Source organism: Gymnogyps californianus, chromosome 3 (assembly GCF_018139145.2).
Source record: "Gymnogyps californianus isolate 813 chromosome 3, ASM1813914v2, whole genome shotgun sequence".
Lineage (NCBI taxonomy): Eukaryota > Metazoa > Chordata > Aves > Accipitriformes > Cathartidae > Gymnogyps > Gymnogyps californianus.
In genome coordinates, this window is record NC_059473.1 from 60,167,424 (window position 1) to 60,188,743 (window position 21,320).

The 21,320-nt window shown below is 45.4% G+C and overlaps 1 protein-coding gene across 6 annotated transcripts in view; it reads left to right on the top strand.

The window, feature by feature from the left end:
• The first annotated feature begins 6,008 nt into the window (after positions 1-6,008).
• The window catches only part of TMEM181 (transmembrane protein 181), a 36,852-nt gene continuing 21,540 nt past the window's right edge, over positions 6,009-21,320 (top strand). For 3 of the 6 annotated variants that reach the window (XM_050894766.1, XM_050894765.1, XM_050894767.1), the window contains exons 1-2: positions 14,461-14,468; positions 19,387-19,490. In XM_050894766.1, coding sequence (XP_050750723.1) covers positions 14,461-14,468; positions 19,387-19,490 — 112 coding nt within the window. Of the gene's footprint in view, positions 6,140-14,460; positions 14,469-15,129; positions 15,212-19,373; positions 19,491-21,320 lie in introns of those variants that run through there. The other 3 variants (XM_050894762.1, XM_050894761.1, XM_050894764.1) reach the window with 2 other exon arrangements.

Consider the following 21,320-nt stretch of genomic DNA (forward strand, 5'->3'; position numbering starts at 1 on the left):
AAAAGGGACCCAGCGCAGGACACAGCTGAGCCCATCATCAAGCTGGTGGTGCCTCTGTGCAAACATATTTAAGAAAGGGCAGAGGCAGGAGGAGGGGACAAAAAAGAGTGAGAAACAGCAGGGGAACACCAAGGTCAGAGGAGGAGGAGGTGCTCTATGGTGGGGCAGGCACCCCACCACCACCAAGGAACTGTGCAGCCTGTGGAGGACACACACACACACACATGCACACACACCCTGGAGCACGTACAACCCCCTGGAGGGACTGCGGCCTGTGGATAAGTCCATGCTGGAGCAGGTACACCCCAAAAGAGACAGCAGCCTGTGGAGGACCACACCAGAGCCTAGGAAAAGCGTGAGAAGGAGGGAGCAGCAGAGAGAAACCTCTGTGTCTTGATGGCACCCCCACCACCAGCTGTTGCCTCACTGAAGGAACTGATTGTAACTTGCGGTGATAACTGGGGTGGGGGACTGGGGAGGAGAGGTGCTTGGATGAAGATGAGCCTGGGAAAGGTGGAGAAAAGGTGGTTTCTTTAAGTGTGTAAATGTTTGGTTTGGGTTTTTTGGTTTTGTTTCCCAGTATCCAAATCAGTACTCAAATATTTATCTGGTTTGCCCCCAACAGTAATTGGCAAGTGATCCCTCTGTCTTTAGCTCTACCCACAAGCTTTTGTGCTCCTGTTCTTTTTATTTTCTCCCCTGTCCAGACGGTTGCAGGGCAGAGTGGGGGAGCGAGCAAGCAGTTGGGTGGGAGTTTGGCTGCCCGTACAGGGTCAACCCACCACACATTTTTAGTCTGAGGTGATATAATTTGCATGATTATTAGTCAATTAATCCTAAATATTCTTGAGAGATGAGATTATATCTCACAAGAGACCTGACTTTCAAAGGAAGGGTAATAGGCATCTTGAAATCAAAACAAAGATGTTTTGCTTAAAATAGATACAATAAAACTGGCAGGATATGACATTACATGTATTTTCTCAAACATTATGAAACTTTTTAGAAAAATACAGCTATGTAGTTTGAACATTGTGCTTAAAATTTTCTCTAAAGTACACTTGCAGCAATATGCTGTGTGAGAAGTGAAAAGTAAAGATGGTGATCTATTTCATTGACTAAAAGGTAGCCAAAATACAAAAAGTAAGCAGCAATTAAAAACATGCAGTGACTCTTAAGTCTTCACTAGTTGTTATCTAGATATCACAAGTTGCTGAGTTTTTATTTCCCTTACAAGTATTCCTTTTAATACAAGTGGGATATTTAAGCTAATATATGCCACTGGTAATTATTGTGGCAAGTATAGTTGACATTTGAAAGCCAGCAATCACACTGGAACACCATATTAAAATGTTAATTTATATATAGGACAGGCAACCTAGTCATGCTCCCAATTAGGCCATTTCAGTCTTCCCATTGCTTTTGATGTGACAGTCGAGAGAAGAGCAACCCAGCCATACTAAGAGATACACAAGAGTGTGAATCAGGCGTGATTAGGGTTTCCTCTTTGTCATCCTTGAAATCACCTCACAAGAGATTCTTCTTAAATTTTGATCAAAAGAGGTTATAAATCTTATTTTATTTTCTTGTCCTCACATCTCTTCAAAGCAGGATGGATTCAGGGAAGATTCATCTACAAAGACACAAAGAAAGAGCGATGAGTCTTTCTTGCTGCTGCTGTGAGAGTCAGGACTGCCAGCTGCAGCCAGCTGTGTAGAGCTTTACTCCTCCCAGCGATGACAAGAGCAGCTGTGGCTCCAAAGCCCCTGTCAGCTCAGAGATGATTTGTTATGGATGATCTGTCAGGGGCTGTCCCAGCTGATGTCTCTGTGCCTCTTCTTCAAATAAACGAGAAGCTTTGCTTGCTCACGGTGAGCACTGCGCTCCTGCTGAGCTCCCCCAGCCATTCTGTCCCCAGCACGCTGCTGTGATCCTCTGCATGCACAGCAAGGGCTATGTGGCAACAGTTGTCATCACATAACTGGTTAGCTGCGACAAAGTGGTTTTCTGACAGGAGGAGAGAGTCAAGCCATGATGGCCTGGGGCGAGGTAGGGGTTATTCTCTTCCAGAATCAAGGCAGCAGTGAAGAGGAGGGCAGGGTGGACCAAAGTCCTGAGGGATCTGTGGGGCTCAGCACAGTTTCTAGTCATGCAGTTTGGGGATACTCAGTGACAACTCCTGTATGTGGTGAGACTCAGAGGCATATTTGCAGCTGTATAACAGCAGCACAGACTCTGTTAGCTTGGCAGAGCAGTATGGATGGGTGCTTGTTTCTGTGCCATCTGACGTGCCAGTCCTTAACTCCATTCGGAAGGAAAAAGGCAGTTGCTCTTTTCAGCCAGCAGCTGCCACTACTGCCTTTCTCCGGCTCAAAACAGTTTTGAAGGAGAAAGTATTTGCTAAGCAGCTGGACTTCTGCTTGTTTGTGGGTTTTGTTCCTTTCCTGAAAAAAGAGGGACTTGAGTTGGCAACATTTATTTCCTTAACTTCTCAGCACCATCTGCTATTTCTTCTGAAAGAGCCCAGAGTAATAATCCTGGTGCTTTTACGTGGATTGCCAAGCTTTGTATTTAGCTACTATCACAATTTAATACGTGTGGCTGATGCTGTAAAAGGCTAACTATACACAGGGGGAGAATCAGGAAGAACAACGATGTGGGGGACTTCTGTTAAGCTCCACCCTCAAAATAAACTCTGTCCGTGTGATGTGATACGATGAGTGCATTGAACAGATGTTGAGTTTGATCACATCTTAGTCTTAGACTCTTGGGGCTTTTCTCTCCCTCATGAAGTCCAGAAGCACTCGAGGGATGAATTGAGCTCCAGATGCTTACATTCTAACTGAGATTGATAGGACTCTCAGTATTACTTTAGATTGGTTTGTTCTTAGATGTGGTGTGATGCTGCCTCTCTTTTAGTATGTGCTGTGAAAAGCAGCAAAACAAGGTTGACATAGAAGGTGCTGTGCTTGGATAGATGAGTTAGGGTGCCCTGTAACAAACGGGGCAAGTCATACCCCAGGGCAGGCAATTTGTTGGTTACTCTTGCACCTTGTTTGCAAAGCTGTCTATGAAACCTTGACCTCCCTTTGCTTTTGCTGAAGTCGTGCTTCCTGCAGAACCAAACACTTTTCTGTGCCAGCCCAGTCTGTGCTGTGACTGCTCTGGCCAGGAAAGAAGGACAACCGATAAAAGTAGAAGCATCATCTGTTAGCATCTTCAGGGCTAGGGGTAAGTGAACAGCTAATTGAAATGTTCCATTCATTAGGTTTTGATGAAAGAAAATAGATTGGCAGTTTCAATAGAAGTGCCTGTTTAATATTAAAATTCTGGTTTAATATTTTTTCTCATTTAATAAAAAAAAGAAAACCTGAAATTTCTTTTAAGAAAAACTTTGGATGGAAGCCAATTTTTTTCCCTTAAAAATGTTACCTAGGAATTGCTACTGTGTAGCAAGGGTAGCACTTTTAAAAAAGGCAGCAGGCCAGACTTGTAACTACAGTATCATTTTCTCAAAGTCACTTTCAGGTGGCTGAGCTTCACAGAGCACCCATGTCCTTAGCCCTGGGGTATTTTCTTGGCTGCATAAGGCACGGCTGGTGCAGCTCTGCATGCTTCCAGTGTCTGGTCGTTTCCCAGGCAGAGGAGGCCATGCACTGAAAGCATTTGATTTGCACACTGGTGCATCCATACAACTCCATGTATTGCTTGTTTTATCGACCTGTTGAAGTGTTTTGGAGACTCAAAAAGAATTCTTGACCTTCTTAGAGTCTTTCAGCATTTAATACGGACCACAATGGGAATATGTAATTAACTTGTGTCTTCACACAAACTTCACTATTCACAAGCCTAGTAATTTTAATCCTGTAATGTCTGGTAATTGCTAGTTGAAATACTGTCTGGGTTTTTTTGATAGCAGAAGTTGGTGGGTTAATATATGGTCAGTGCTAACACCTTCTCTGTGTGAGTAACCTGCAGGCCTGACTGTCAGCCTTCCATAGTGGGTGTGATTTCCTCCCATGGCACTTGAGGCGTAGGGGACAGACACACGGTCTGGATTATGTTCAGCACAACAGGGAGGAAACTAGATGGCATCTCTGGAATGGTGCTGCTTTGGGCCCTCAAGCAAACCCTGTTTTTTTGAGAAATAAATGCGATAGAGGTCACTTAGTTGTAAGTAATTAAATGGTAATCAGTTTATAATCTTTGAGCCTATTTTTTATTACTTTGCTACACTAATTGCATAACTCCCAGCAGTGAATGTATTTTTACTCAGCTGAAGCCTTAAATGTTTTATTTCCTCCTTTTGGTAAATATTTAAACATCCTATTGATAATTCCTACCTGTGAGCCTGAGAGCTGGAAGCAGCACGTTCATCACACATATAACAAAGAATGTTAATTCTTGCTTTGAGGGAAAACATGGCTAAATCTTAATCACAAATGAGATGTTCACCCTGAAACAAACACTTCCAGGAAAATCCTGCGTGACTACATCAGCCACATGTACTGTAATGAGCAGGGTGCTGGCAAGTTATAACATACAGACAGTCACAGAAGTGTGAGGGACCTGCGGAGCCTGTCCCAAGGTTTTGAAGTAGCCGTTCAGAAGCTGGTCAAGCTCTACCCTACCGCTGGCTGGGCTCTTCGCTCCTCTTTGGAGACTGCTCCAGAGCAACAGTCCTGTGGCTGTTAGGAACCTTCTAGTCTCCAGCCTGTATGTGCACGTGGCTTTTATCCTGCTGCTGCATCTTCCCAGGCTTAGGAATATTCAGAGTTAGGAAACTGAAATTCTCAGTCACGGGTGATCCTTCTTCTATTCTCTCTCTCCCACCTGCCGGGGGAGACGTATTGTCCCTCTCCCACTGCACCACTGGGAATCACCTCTTGTCACCACATATGGGTGAGGTATCAAAGTGGGCTTTTAAGTAAAAGTGCATGTTCTAGTCTTAGTATGTGACAAAATACAGACTAAGGGCAAGGCTGGGAAATAACCCAGCCCAACTTCCTGAATGGGAATGGGGAAGATATTTACATGGGAGGGGTGGTATAGCAGACTTCCATATTTATACTCTCTAGAAACAATTATGACATATCAATAGTAACATATTTTCATATTTAATATGGACTCCATCGCTGCCATTAATTCATGGAAATTATTAAGGTTTGAATTGATAGAATAATTTAAAACAGAGTCTAAATGTGAATTTGTTTATGAAGAAAAGTTTAATACAAATGAAGTTAACGTGACACTCTTCAAATTGACTGGAGCTCAGCAGAAGCCACTCTGGAAATCTAAACAGCTTCATTCTTAATGTTGGACCATTTACGGCATTATGACCATGAAAAGTGGATTTAGCATAGGGTTTCTTTTACGCATGTGTTAGGCCTTCTTTGGTGGTGCAAACTGGCCTCGTTTAGGTTGGGTAAAAGAGACAATAAAAATCAGGACATTAATTTTAGATAGAGTTGATATGTTTTTAAGAACAAAACAGTTTTATTTTTAAAAAATCAGATGTTTTCAGCAGAGGTAATGCGAGGTCTTTGCTTACTTCCCCGGGGAGCTGCGGGCCGGAGGGGAGGGGGCAGCGGCGCGCCGGGCAGGAGACTGGGCCGGGGGAGAGACCGGGCTGCCCGGCATCAGCTGCCGCGGGGGGCTGAGAGGCTTTCGGCACCGCAGCCGGGACCCCCGGCCCTCCCGCCTGCTCCTGCCGCCCAAACCTGCCCTCCCACCCTTTCCCATGGGGGCGCCCGCGGGGCGGCAGCGGGGCGGGGGCGGCGGCGGGCACCGGTCGCCCCTCTCCGTGGTGCTGAAGCGGCTCCCGCCGCCCCCGCCGGCGCGGGCCCTGCGCCGAGGGCCCGCCCCTGCCGCCGCCGCCGCCGCCGCCGCCGCCGCCGCTCCCGCCGCTGCGGCTCCTGCGCCGCCCCCGCCCCGCGGCCGCGCAGCGCCGGGCGGGCTCTGGCGGGGCGCCATGGCGGAGCGCGGGGCCTGAGGCGGCGCGGGGCGGCATGGAGGCGGATTTCGCCGCCTTCGGGAGCCCGCTGTGCGGCGAGGTCAAGCGCTTCTGCAGGCGGGTGCGGGAGACCTACCGGGAGATCAAGGAGGACCTCACCCCCTACAAGGATGACCGGTACTACCGGTACGGGCGGCGCGGGCGCGGCTCTCCCCCGGGGCCCAGGGCCCTGCCCGCTGGCCGGGGCTCCGCCCGGCTTCCTCCGGGGTGGCCCCCGCGGCGCTCGGTGGCGGCTCCGGGGGGGGGTGACCAGGCTGTCTTCACGGGGCGAGCGGGGGGTTGGGCGGCGACCCCCGGCCGTGCACCCGGGAGCCGCCGCCCCAGCCGGGGGGCCGCCTTCAGGCGGGCGGTGCCGCGGGCGCCCGGGCCCCGCAGTCCCGGGCGTGCAGCAGCGGGGCGCGGCAGAGGCCCCCCCCGCGGCGGATGGGGCTGTCTGCTCTGGCCGGGGGGACGTGGTCTGGCAGCGCCTCTGGGCAGAAAGTCCAACACCGCTGTTCCTACCCTCACGTATTAATGTCCTTATGTCGGTGATGCAAGCAATTTCCATTGGCATTCCTCTGTGCTACGCCTGTTCCACGGTCATAGCCAGCTAGGGGAACGTGGTCTAGAGCAGCCATGAAACAACCCTGGAATAGGTGCAAAACTGGCTAGGAGATCAGAGTGGTTGGCAAAGGTTGAGGTCAAAAGGGACAGATGTACTGAGCAGGCTACACTCGTGTTTCTTCTGTGCCTGGCCCTGTCTTCTGTGTCCATGAACGACCAGTGATGGCTGGAGAGTATTAATGTTTTGAGATTACATAAGGCTAGGAAGGACTCCAAAGGTGTTGGAGGACTGGGTTATAAATGAAAAGAATTTTTGGATCGGAGAAAGGGTCTGAAAAAGTAGAACGAAAATCAGGAGAAACAAATGCCACGGACTACGCAGAGAATGAATGCTATTCAGCCACACAAATACAGGATTGGGAACGAACAGTTATATAACATTTTTGTAAAAAAGGGTATGGGAATTATAATGCTTCATAAAATAACCTCTTTCAACAATGACATTGTCTTATACATGAGAAAAAGCTAAAGTAATTTGGGGTGTGCAGCAGAAGCACGGTTCGTAAGATGTGAGAATTAAACCATGTACTTTAGTCACCACTCCAGACCTTAGCTGGAGCTGTGTCCAGTTCTGGGCACCACACTTCAAGGGCCTGCCAGTGGAAGAGAGCATAAGGACAGAGACATGGATAATCAAGAGCCTAGAAAACACAGCTGTGAGGAAAATTTGGGGTTGCTCCCCCAAAAGAAGAAACATCCAAGTTGGAGGAATAGGAATTTCTGTAAAGAGAAACTTCATGTTCATCTTGGACAAAAGATTACAGAGTAATATTAATTGAAGCAATAAAAGTTCATATTAGTCATTAAGAAAAAAATGCTGAACAGGAAGGATAGTAAAACACTATAGGAAGGATTATCCAGGGAGACTGTAGCATCTCCATCATTGGAGGTCTTTAAAAACTTTTGACAAACACGCGCCAAGAAAGACATAGATCTGACAGATGCTCTCTTGAGACAGAAGGAAAGATTAGGTACCTTGTGAGGTCTCTTCCAGCTCTGTTTTACTAAGAATCTGAGCATAAGTACTTCTTTCTGTTTGTGCACAGTGCCCCAGTTCTTCTGCTTAGATCATTTGACTTCAGTACGCTGTGTCTGTTTTTCCCGGGGAAGGGGCAGGTGGTCCATTAGATTGAATTTGTCTCATTGTTCACAACAGCAAAGACTGCAGAGAGTCACAGAGTTTGGAAACACTGCCTGACAGCTTGGCAGAGTTTAACATAACCACAGTCCTTCCCGTCAAAACAGTGGCTCCTTGTACCTGAGCATGGTGTGAGAAGCCATGGGAGGTGATAAAGAGCGATGGAAATGTACCTGTGTGCACCTGGCAGCGCAATAATGAATATTGGCACTAGAATGGAGAAAGAGGGGAGACATAAGCTTTGAATTAATAAATAAGAGGTCCTGGGAGAGGCATTTGTTCAGCTTTGTTTCCAGAAGAAACTCGAGGTCTCCAAGGTAAATTGTTACTAACTCATTTTTATGACTTAAAGTGTGTATGGAGGGACTTTCTGTATTGAAAAGACAAGATGCTACTCCACCAAATCAAATAAGCTTGTAGAGTTAGTGTTTGATTGCCCTTTCTTCAGTGAGAGTATCCCCAAGAGGTATTAGCTGCAGGTCGTCTAGAATGAAATGGAGTAATATTGGGCTCTTGGCAAGGAAATAACATTTCGTGACTTAGAAGTCATGCTAGTACTTCTCTGCATTCCCAAGATCTTAACCTAAGTGACCTGGCATAAAATAATTTTACTGTTACTGTCACTGCATATCTGCTGTTCTGGTGAGTGTTTCCCTTCAGTGTTATGGATGGATGTAGCAATGGCACCTGCTTTTTAGATTCCTGGTAAGGAGGAGGGTTTCTTTATGCTACCGTGCATTCTTCTTACAGCCAACTCTCACTTATGGGAAGGAGAAATAGATACTTCATCCTCTTCTCTCTAGTTTATTCAGTACGTTTGGTCAGGTTATAAATGAGCACACTCAGAGATGTAATGGAGACACTTACTGCTCTGATGGCAGAAGGAATTTTGGAAATTTGACCAAGGAAATGCTGCACGGCTTGTCTTTACTTCAAACCAAGGAGGTTCTCTAAAATAATCAGGTTACTAAAAGCAAATAGTATCTTATACCAGACTAACAAAATGAAGAGAAGGTAAAACCATATAAAAGCATGGTTTTTGCCTCTCACACACTGTATTCACCAATGTGAGGGTATCAACCACTGCCAGCCTTAACTCTCCCCTCCTGCTGGTTGAACAAAGCCATTGGGCCATCAGCTGGTGGTTTCCATCGCCTCTTTGGAAATGGAGCAGTCTAGTCCATTAAGTGGTAGGGAAGGAGAGGGCAGGGCAGGGGGCATGAGTTTACAACTAATCGATATTTTCTAGAAAAAAAATAAAAAATGGCTGCTGCAGTCTCAGTCCTGATTTCTATATGGACTTCCTTCTCTGAGTGCCAACAGGAAAACTCAAAACTGGAAAGCTTTGGAGCAGAGCTGATACAGAAATGGAAAAACACTGAGCAGTCCCCTTTGTGACTGGCAGGGAAATAGCTTTACTTGACTCAGGAGTGCTCGTTGTACACTGTGCTGGTATGTGCTCATTCTCAGTGACAGGGGATTCAGTGTGAGGGGATGACCTAGGTCAGAGACGGCTGATGAAGCTGTTATCCCAAGTAACTGTGCTCTCGCTGCATGGATGGCTGAGTCATTTCTGATTCAGCTCTGAGGCTGTCTCAGCTTAGTGACGTCTTTTGGTGATGGTTTCTTTTAAAGCACGGTGCTCTTGAACATGTGGTTCAGCAGCTGTCTGCGAGCAGTCTGTTCTTTGGGCAGGGGTGACAACTAAGGGTGGCAGGCGCCTCAGCCATCTCAAGCTATGCCGTCCTCACTCCGCAGAGCCCCAGGACACTCATCCACACTAGAGAGACGAAGGGGTGTCCATGTTAGTGAGTTTGTTCTGCCCAACAGCCCCAAATAGTCTCTACATTGTGCCTCCTGGTGTATTTCCCCATGAGCAAGTGCTAGTTTACCCAGCCATCTGGGAGAGATGGAGAGAGCAGGGTTAGCCGTGGCTCAGCACGCTGACTAATGCCATCTGTCTAGGTTAATAGTTCCCTTAGGCAGACATGGCGCTTTATGGTATGCTTGTAAAAGAGACTGTATACTTACAGACTAATGGGTGCGATATTAAATAACCTCATTGGTAACCCCAATACAAGGTTGGTCTGGACTTAGTACATGTAAGATTAGTCTGTGGTACACCAGGAGATGCTTGGTGCTGTAGATAAGCTCAGAGAAGGCAGAAGAAGGGAAAAGTGTTACGCTCTCCCATCAGTCGTGGGGACCGCCACAAAGCATGTCAGATTTATTACAGCAACTTCAAGATTGTTCTAATTTATACCCCTGAAAAATTTCTCCAAACAAGCCACTTGAATGAACAGTTTGTTGTCTGGTGTCTCTCCCTCCCACTCCAATATGTTCCTTCCTCCCCTAGCATGCCTCCGGGCTGGGATGGCAGGGCAGGGAGAGGTGATGGAGGGTTAGCAGCCAACAGCTCCCTCCGCTGCACTAAGCAATTTTAAGTAAGTAAACTATTGGTACGAAAAGAGCTTAGTACCAATGTTACTAAAACATCTACATTTTTATCTCTTTGACACGTCAGTGAGATATACAAAGCTTACCAGAAGACACCACGCCTCCCAATCAGCTGACAATTATTTCAGTGGGAGTTTTGTAACTCTACCCCCTAGCTAACATCGAAGAGTTCAGCATGCTGAAAACATTTTGATAGGAAAGCAAGCAATTCAAGTGCCTACCTGATAGAGAGGAGAGAGCAGGAGGGTGGCCAAATTGTCGTCTGACATCAGAGTTGCATAACTATAAGTAACAATGTGGTATTCTTGAAAAATCAATTTCTAGGTTAATGAACATATCCCACTGGCCAATCAGCTTATATAGGGAAGCACTATGCTGATGCTGAATTTAGTAATAATACCCAGAGATTAAGATAAATGACCTACAATTGGCGCTGCTTTAAATAAGGGATACATTTTAAGCTCCTATCATGCAATAATATGACATTTTGTACATCAAAAAGAAAAGACTATATATAGGACATCATGAAACGTATTATTTAACTTGCAGCTTTAATTAATACTTGATGTTGCTTATACAGGTAACAGAAGAGGTAATTATAGATGATACCAATATTCTTCATTCCTCAGCATCTCCTATTAGTGCTTCCAGTTCATTAAAACATAGCTAATCTTCAAAACGTGTGGGAAAAGTTCATTCACAGTGGTTCTGCTCCTTTGGCAAAAAGACCAGAGAATAGCACGTCATTTGACTCAGCAACAAAGAGAAGCTGTTCATTTTTCCTTAGAGAAACTAGTGTCTGCGTACTTCAGAGAAGAAACTGGAAGTGTGCCAGAGAGGGCCGTTGTGATAAGGATACACTTCTTCCCACCTTCTTAAAATCTTTCCCCAGTGCTCAAAGTGCAAGTCTGTGAGAAGCCAAGGGGCCAGCAAGACCCTGCCGGAGAACTGCGGTCAAATTCCCTGAAGGTTCATGCTGCTTCCAGCCTAGACCCAGGCAGGATCTTCAGTGGCTGCTTCAAGCCACAACTGGTACCCCTCTCTTGTTCTTCCAGGGCTCACTGCTGGGTCCTGGCAATTGGGGGAAGAACCCGAATGACCCCAGTGTGAAGTACACAGCTAGGGCTAGAAGGCTTGAAACAGCAGGAGGAAGAGGAGGCGACTAACACTGTAGCTTCACGATTGCTTTAAGCTGCCATAAGCTGGCTCTGTGGCTGGAAGAAGCCATCCTAGCTCTCCTTTCCCTAGTCACACATTTCTGCTCTCTTCCTCGTCTGCCCACAAATATTCCTGTAGCTGCACAGTGACTGAGCAACCAATCCAGCAGAACACCATTTTTTTTCCGAGTGACTTTTAACTCAGGTAATTTCCATTATTTGATTCACCACTCTACTGCACAAACATTTGTGCTGGCAAAAACCAAAGACCTACAGACAGCCTGGATTTCACCTTTTGCCACTAAAGCTATAGGTATGAGCCATGAAAGTATAAACTGGTCATGAAAGTATAGCATTAGTGTTAAAGGTGGTTAGTGTAAGTAGAACCCCAGCTGAGCTAGCATTCAGCCTGCTTATTCATAGATCAGCCTGCCTCTTCTTGCTAGCCTCATTCACCATACACCGTCCAGTTTCTACAATAGATGAGGCAGACAGCAGCTTCTTGCACTATTTCACCCCAGAGCAGGTCAGACAAGGCACTGAGTGGGGCACTTTCTTGCAAGCAGCAGAGTGAGACTCTGACTGACTCTGTGTTTGTGGAGGGAGAGGGGGTTCACAGTGCCTTCCCTCTGAGTATTTAGTTTGTAAACTCAATGCCATTATTTTCACAAAAGTTACAGGGTGCAACGTATGTGTTCACAATGTTTTCACAACCCTTTGAAAGTTGGTAGATGGCAAAGAGAAATGTGGTCCCACGGCTAATTGAAGTGAGCTGGATTTCAAGCTCAGCCACCCACACTGTTCTCCAAGTGACTTTTGGCAAGGCTCGGTCTCTCTGTGTTTCAGTTTCCTACCCGTTCAGTGAGAAGAATGTATTTTTGTTTTGAGGAGAATAAATTCATTCATGTTAGCAAGACACCTGAGCGCCAGAGGGATTGGAGCAGTCATCCAAATAGCCCAGATGTGCGCACATAAATGGCAGCAGTCGTAACTCTGCAACTGCGCTTCCCAGAACACTGGAAACGGTCACAGATGCTGTAAGCACCATTCCATCATTTTCTGGCCAGGGAGAACTCATTGGAGAAGCCTGAAGTGTGCTGAAAGCCACACAATGCATGTCATAGTCACCCGTGACCTAATGACTTCAAATTGTGGCTCGGCAGTGCTATCTTGTTCTGAGCAGATACAGTTTGTTAGGTTGTCCTGGTTACTCAGAGCTTTATTTTCTGCCCTACAGTAGTGATTCTTGTTGATTTAAAGTTTATAAATGCCTTTCCTTCATCACTTGGTATTATGTGTTTCTCAAGACAGCCTTTTTATGAGATTAATAAATAATCATCAGTGCTGTAAATCACAGATCTAACTGATGGGATAAATACCAGTATCAATGACTGAATTAATTCCCAGCACGTTTCTTTTGGGTTTAGGGGTGTTACACAAGAGACATACTGGGTCCGACAGGTCACCAGTAATGACATGAATTACCCATAGGGCAACTGAATGAAACGAATAATATTATTAATGTTAAGTACCTTTAAAAAGTAATTGCAATAAAACCATCTTACCCTCTAAGTAAGCTTTTAATGGAAGTATTTGATTGTTGAAGAGATAATTTTTAAATTATGTGCTGACTGATCCATCTAAACATTTGTGGGGTCACACCGAGATGGCTCTACCTTGTGTATATGACAAACACCAAAGCCAGGAAGTTACTCTGAATTCTACCCTAGACACGACACCAGGTATCCTCACATGGTTAACTAACTGCAGTGCTGGCTTTCTATAAGCAATTAGAGCTATCAAAAATGAATACAAAATATAACTTGGCAAAATCCCTAAAACTGCCTAGTTTTCATCATTCCCACCCAATGGATCGATTGACAATCTTCGTTGCCCAGTCTCAGGACATTTAATAGGAAAGCAGAACAAAATCCAACTTTATCTCAACATTTGTGCAAGAATAAAATAGCGTTAGGTCCAATCTGGAGATTTTTATTAAGTAGTGTGTTTAAAGTAGTAGCTTACTCCTAGGATTTAATTTCCGGCGCTTGTGAGCTGACTGAATTCTCTGTGAACACGATACGTCAACCACATGTCTTGAATACCATGAAGCTGCATGCAGGTGACTGCAGCAATGGCATTTCCGTTCCACCGAAAAAGCCATCGCTGTTTGGTCAGGCTGGAAAAAAAATCATTTGCAGACCAGGAGGCTGTCTCTAAAGGGCACTAAACATGCATGTGCTCAGCATGGGTAAGTCACATCAGTCCTTACGCCTAAAATGGGTAGGTTTAAATTGGGTTCAGAACCACTTCTCTGTCTTACGTATTTTCTGTTTATAGACAGAATTTCCCTCTAATGAATGTGGTTGCTACTACTACGATACAAGCTGAAAAAGGGCACTGGAAATGTGGAAAATACCGCTGTCACCCCAATAGAATGACGTATTTTGAACCCCCAGCGTTCAGCAGGGAAGGACAAGCCACATGCTTGCGCTCAAGGCCTGTTCACCAACGCTGAGGTGGCGCTTCAAGGCGCCGAAGCTCCGCGCCTGATTTGAACTGCCTTCCCGAGGAGTCTCTCCCTCCCGCGGCCCCGGGCGGCCGTCGGCGGCTGCCTGGGCGGGTTGGCGGCCCGTGACTGCGCCCGTTGCCCGCCCCGGCGGCTCCCGCTGTGGAAAAGCGGCGGTTGCAGCTTGCGGTACGGCGCGGCAGACGGCGGTTTGCCCCTCAGGCTGCAGGCCAGGCCTTGTCCGCCGTGACTGCTCAAAGCCAGGGCCGGCAGCCGCTCCCCCCGCCCGCAGCACCGGCGCGGCCCCCGGGAGCGAGCCGCAGAGCGCAAGCCCGTGTCCCCTCCGGCTCGCCGTAGCGCCGCCGCCCCCTGCCAGCGGCGTCGCCCTTCGGCCCCGCGGCTGAGGAGCGGCGGGGGCTGCCGTGACGTCTCCCGAGTCGCGTGGCGGCCGGGTGACGCACGCGGAAGCCGCCGCGAGGCACCGCTCGCGATTGTGCCACGGCGGCGGTGGCGGCTCCCGGGCGAGGGCGAGGGCGAGGGCGGGGGGGGGAGGAGGTGCCTCCACTGCGCATGCGGCGCCGGGATGGAGCCGTGAGTGGTGGGCGGGGGAGGAGCGGGGTGGTCGCCGCTCGCGCGCCGGGGGCGGGCGGGGCGCGAGGCCGCGGCGGGGACCCTCGCGCGTGCCGGCTGCCGGGCGGGGTGGCGGCTCAGCTGGGGACTCGCGGGTCTGCCCTCGCGCTCGGGCGCTGGCGGCGGGAGCGGCCGTTCAACGGCCGGCGGGGAGCCTGCCTGCGGCCAGCCTGCCTGCGGCTCCGGGCGCCCCGCGGCTGCCACCGCCGCGGCCGCCGGCCCGGTCCGCTGGGTCTCGCGCGGGCACGCACCGACCCGACGCTGCCGGGACCGGGACGCGCTTGATTGCTTGGGGCCGGGGCCGGGGCCGGGGCCGGGAGAAGAAATGCCTTCCTCTGGCCGGGTGCGGTAATTTAAGCTTTTCCCCTGTAAAGACCCGAATCTTGTCATTCAGTTTATACACGTTAATTAATCTCATTAAGGAAATAAGATCACCGAGGGTTAAATTAATGTTTCCGAGGCTGTGGTTCGCCAGTCAGAAACCTGAGAGTGACTACCCACTTCTTTAGAGGAATGCTGTGGTTTTTCCTTTTCTGTGGTGAATAAGCCCCCCTGTATCTCCACTCTCAGATTGTGTCTGTTAAGGAAAAAGAAAAACTTGTTTTCCCAGATATGTCTTTGTATGGACAGAGCCATAGTTGTGAATAATTATTCAGACTTCAATGAATGCAACAAACAAGACACTAAAAAAAAGCCAAACCCACCCCACGCACCTGAGCTGTTTAGCATAGTCATGGTTAGCTGTCAGTTGTCATATAACAGTACTGTTAATATTGATCGTATGCATCTTTTTATGTAGTCATGTGCTGCCTCATTAGCTATTAACCATTGTGGAATACACCTGCAAGAAGAAATTCAAGGTCTTCTGAGGGACACCAAAGCAAGCAATGTCTTTAAACTGTGAGAAAGTGCAGTGTGTACAGAGAGACCCAGTACTATGAATGTAGGTAGCATATATAATCATTTAAATCAAAGTGGGTTTGCTGGTTTTATTTGGGAGTGAGCCTAAAATAGAAAAGAGCAGTTGGAGGCAGAGATGTTGAGGCTAGTATGTCAGAAAAACTGCTGTGCATAAAAGTGAGTTATTTCTGATTTTAATATCAACTCTGTGCTACCTACTGCTTAATCTCAATTTTGTCACAGCCTTCCCATCTGTAAAGTGAGAGTCTTAAGTGAAAACTATTGTATAAAAGGCTCTGTTTTTCATGATGGTCTTTAGTAGACTGTGTTGTGCGGGCATGAGAAGTGGTTTGAAAATGAGGAACAGCCTGAGAAACATTTTGCTTAACCATTTGAGCCAAAACTTTACTCAAAGAGGAAGATTTAACCTACTTTTACATCTCACATGTGAATGCCTACTGAAAGATTGCAGTTGTTATGAGTGTGCGTTTCCATAATTCACTCTATCACAGATTGCATTAGTGCAGTTTAGTTTTTACTGACTACTATTTGAGACATCCAAGTATAATATTTTGCTGTTTATATCTTAGTGCTTTCTGCTCCTTTGCAGTTAGTTTCAGACATATCCAATTTAATTATAAAATATTTAGTTTCTAAGTTAGGACAAAACTCCATACAGGTGGTAAAAGCTGCCTGAAAAATCTGCAGACACTTGGATGGCTAGTCTTGAGCTTTGGACTGCCTTGGCTAGGCTGATTAAAGCATCTTCCATTGGTAAAGCAAAGCACAGTTCTTTACTCATTTGAACGGGTGCTTCCAGAGTGAGGAACCTTTTTTGCTTTTCCCATAAATGCCGTTCAAATATTTTATTCTTTATTAGGCCTTTCAGATGTAAGAAAGAAGCTGTTAGTGGGGGATCATCAACTTGCACTTATGTATATTCATAAATTTTATGTAATCTCTTTCCAAAAGGCAGATGTTAAACAATGAACACACAGGAAGATCATTTTATCTGCTTTGAATGTCAGCTGGTGATAGATTGAAATGAGACACTTAAACCACACGAGGAAATTCTGTTATTGCAGCGAGGGGCAATGAAGAATACATCATCTGATAGGAATGCTATAAATTATTGTTTGCTGTCATGATAAATGTAGTTAAGATTTGGCCGAGTTCTTACATTTGCATTTACAAAACATGTCCATGTTGCCTTACTGACCTGTAAAGTAGCACATACAGTCAGTGGCTTAAATGAGACTTCAGGAGTACCAGCATGAAAGAAGAAGGGAAAACACAGAGTGTCCCCCTACTCTCTCTGGTCTCATCTCCTTGTTAAGTGCCAACATGACTGTTCTTAGGTAGGTGTATACCTACCCGTTTCGACTACTAGGTGTTGCACCAGCTGGAGAGGAGTTGGAATAAAGAATGAGCCAATGTCTGGAACATGTTTCTTCGAAAGCTTGCAAGCGCATCTGTGCTCTGGTGTACGAGTAAACCAAGGTGGTAATTGCTGGTAGCTGTAACGCTGTGAGTGTTGGCTGGGTGGTGAACTCTGGTGACTTTCCTGTAAGAACTGTGGAGATGAAGCTGCTTTTCATGTTCACATTAGGCATTTTGAAATGTCTGCAAAAACTTGGAAATTAGGAAGCTTATCAAAAGAACCAAGAATATGCATAGCAAGTCAGAAGTATCCTGCATCAGACTATAGCTGTTAAGTGGATGCCCAGATGTAAGCTAAGAACAGCACAAGCATATGTGATACTTTCCTGCATATATACAATACTCTTCCAGTCGTCAGCTGTTCTTGACCCATGGACTTTCCCATCCAGACCTGGTTTCTGTGTATTGAGTGATCCTCAGTGTGTGCTCTTCTGTGAAGCATTTGGTATCCACTTGAACCCTTATGGTTAATTTAGGTATATCAACATTTTATGTACCTTTTTTATATATCAAGGATTTTCTTGTTAAGATTAGTATTTTGGTATCTCAAGATAATATCCCATACATGGTGTTCTTAGGCAGACTGGGAATACCAGGTCATCTGTGGAACTGAAGGAGCCCTTGGAACAGATAGGAAAATGCACCTTAGTTAGTTATTTTGGTACTTGTACAGATGTAATAGCTTCAAAGTGGTTTAAGTGCATGAAGGCTGAGGTGTTAAGACATTGATTTAAGGAAAACACTGCAGTTATATCCCTGCAAAAGTTGTGCAGACAAGTTCTGGTTTGAAATGCCTCTATTAATTGGCATTTTTCAAAGTCAACTTAAAAACATATTTGTCTGTGAGACTTCTGTGTGATGATCTCTGTGACAGAGATCTGATCTGTTCCTGTTTATGACTGTGATAATTTCAGGTACAATTTACCTTTTTTGCCTGTACAATCAGCTACTCTGACTTCTTAGACAGGTGCGGGGTTTTTGCTCGGCATCAGGGTGTGTGGCAAGGCAAGTTACACTGTGTTTGCAGGTGCTATGCCTGGAGTCCTGTACAGCCAGTTTGTGCAAACTTGTAACACTTACAGTTACTTGCTGGCAGTTCTCATTACTTCTGTGGGTTTTTCCTCCCTTCCCCACCTCCTTTGTGACTTAAATTATGATTTGGATCTTTCAAGCTTTACAGTAAAGGAATAATGTAGTTATTTTTGTAGTGCCTCATTTGGAGAGAATGCAGTGATTCTTAAAGAAAATAGAGGTCATTATTAAATCCTTTTACTGGTTTAAAGTGAATTGTTTGCCTTGCTTTTAAGGGCTGCCAGGCATGCGGGCATGGGGTACCTGGTCCCAGAATTCAGGCTGGGCTTATGGAAAGGCTTCCACCACTTTTTCTGCATTTCTTCATTAATGTCGTGAACCAGTAAGAGCACCATTCAGGTGGTGAAAAGTTTTATTCCAAGCTGAAAGGGAGCACTGTCATTAAAGTCTTAAGCTTTCATTTCTTTCCATGATAGTGCTCATACAACTTTATCGGAAAACAACAACACCCCCACCCCTAATCCTATAGCTTTTCCATATAAACCTTACAGCTTTCTATGATCATACTGGAACAGCAGTAGAAAATCAGCTATATGGTGGCTCAGTTGTGGCATAACTCAAAACAAAATGTTGGCTGTATTTTGAAACTTGGTGGACTTGTCCTTTTTTGAACTATGCATTCAAGAAAAAGGAAGATAGAGGAGGGATATGTTATGTAGGATTAATTCTTTGATCATATTTCCCTTAAGCTAACAGAACTGGAAGTTAGCTGTTTCCAAGAGAATGCAATTGGTCCTTTCAGTACTTTTTTCCCCTCTGTTTTGTCTTTAACCTAATGATAACCACCAAACAGTTGTGGAAGAGATGTCATTGATTTTATGTGTATTTGTATTTAAGTGTCCAATAATAAACTTCAGTTCAGGTTTCTATTTCCCAAGCTTTGGTGGAGCTCGGACAAGAGTGCAGAGCCTGAGCATGCACATCTAGCAGATCTGAAGTTTTGCCTTACTCCTTGTTAGGGGTGATCCTGCAGGGATGAAGTATATATATAGGGTGTAGAAAATTCTTCAAGATCCTGTGCAGGTAATTGAATTGTTAGTGACGTCAATCCCTTTAGGTTAAGCTGTCATTGCGGGAAACATGCTATCTTGGATGTTTAAATTATTAACATAGGAACTAAAAAAATGCAACTTTTTCTTCCTCTAAGAAATGCTTTCTCGTGCTCAAGTCTTAGGACAATAGAAAACCCTAGCATAAAAAGAATGGGCAAAATTCATACATTTTGAGGCACAGATGTGCGTGCACATACGTATGACTAATAATTCCTAGTAGTTATCCTTGCTCTATAAAGCAGCATTAGTATTTTTTTTTTTTCTTAGTGTTACAAGTTACCTCAGAGTTTGGTTTAATTTTCTCTGTGGAGGAATGAATGGGATCTGTTTAATTTTTTTCCCCTTTTAGAAATGTGATCGACAGCTAAATCTGTGCTTTCTTTTGCTTCCTGTAGGCTGGCACCGATGCGATTATATACACTGTCCAAACGGCATTTTGTTCTGGTCTTTGTAGTATTCTTTGTTTGTTTTGGTCTGACAGTCTTCATAGGAATAGCAGGTAAGGATGTTGTCTTTTTAAAAGATTACAGTTCTTGTATGCTTTGTCTAAACCTGTTGGTATTTACAGATATATTTAAATGCTAATGAGCTTACTGCCCCTGAGATGTCTGAGGAAGCATTACTTTTGGCAGGGAGGGGGAAGTGTTTCTTCCATCTCATTTTTTCATAGGAGTACTACCTACACAGATTTCGTATTTGCAACTGCTTTGCAGGGGAGAGTCAGTAAAGTAAAACAAAACCAGCTTCATTGTAACAATTTTTCAGCAGACTGCTACATTAATTTTCGTCTTTGTATTTCAATCTGTAAAATGGTGGTGCTAATACTTGATTTCCTGTGAGGAAATTGATAACTGTTTGTAAAGCCTTCTAAATGTTTGGGTGATAAATGCCACAGAAATATAAAATATTTTAGTAATGTAAAAATATGAACTTCTGTTGTCGAACATATATGAGCTTAGGTCTCTGGTTTCAGAGACCTTTGTGGGGGTCATGACATGATCTGGGAGGCTGAGCACTTAGTGCCTGGATGCTTATCCTGGAGATCAGAGAGGTTTGTGGAAGTCTGGTCGACAAAGATGCAGAGTGTCATTAGGCAGATGGAAAGCGTGGGAGCCCTGTGTATTTCATGCCAGAGAGCTTTTCCAGGTCTAAAACGTACTTGAAAAAGAAGTCAGCGTGCTGTCACTGCAGTGTTAATAAGCTAATACTCTGCTGTCAGGATAGCTTTGTCAACACAGAAGTTAATTGACAGGCAGGGAGAGGGGAAGAGAGGAACTTGTACTCATCAAGCAACCCATCCCCCATGTAAGAATAATTTAAGGACATTACCACCTCCCCCCTACTTTACTGCTTATTTACACGTCACTCAGCGTGTTCTCCTGTGCTACTCTCTGACACCCCTTGACCTGTCTGTAGGGTTGTCTCTACCTCTGCCCTGTCCTTCACTTCCTTTAGAATGAGACAGGCTGCCCAGGCCTGGGACTCATCTGCCCTGCCTGCCTTGGAAAGAAGGGGGGGTTAATTGGAGGCAGCTGTTTGGGCTTTTTGTGCCCATCTGTGCCTTGTAGGCAGTACATTCTTCATAATAGCATTACATAATAAAATTTGTCTGTGAAATAAAACCTTCTTTCCTGCTGTTTGATTTATTGTAGCAGCCTAAGGTCCAAATAGACTTTCAGTTCATAAAGGTTAACCACTGATATTCCTGTGACTTGCCTAAGGATGCTGAAGGGCATTATTTGGCCACTAAAATACCGTATAAATACATTTACAAAAATGCATTTTATATGAATGATAAAGGAAAAAACCCTGGAATTACTTAATTTAGTGTCATTTGGCTATTTGGCTTAAAAAGTGAACCATATTTGTAGTTGTGTATTTATACTGCCAGTTGCAAGAAATGCAAGAAAGTTGTTTTACGTAAGACTAGGCAAAAAGCAGCGCTCCTGGAAGAGAAAACTGAACATTTCATTCTTAATCGGTAGCAGAACCTGAAAGAGAGCTGTGTTGGCATGTTGCATTGTGTCTGCGTGCAGAGTGATCTGATGATGTGATTGCCTTTGGTCCAGGGGACCTGGCTGCTTTAAGCAACGCTTGGTCATCTGTAGCCTGCTGGGGTCCCAGGACTTGCCTGTGATCCCCTTCAGGAACTGGCACGGCTGTGGGATTCTTGTCCTTGTAAGACTGGTTTGCTGGATAGTTTTGTTGACAAAGCATGAACACAGTTCATTATTATAACTCAATTATTTTTAAAAGAATGCTGTTTACCTTGGGAGGAGACCCACTGAACATCTACTGTGATGTTTTTCGTGGCTTTTGTTGACAACTC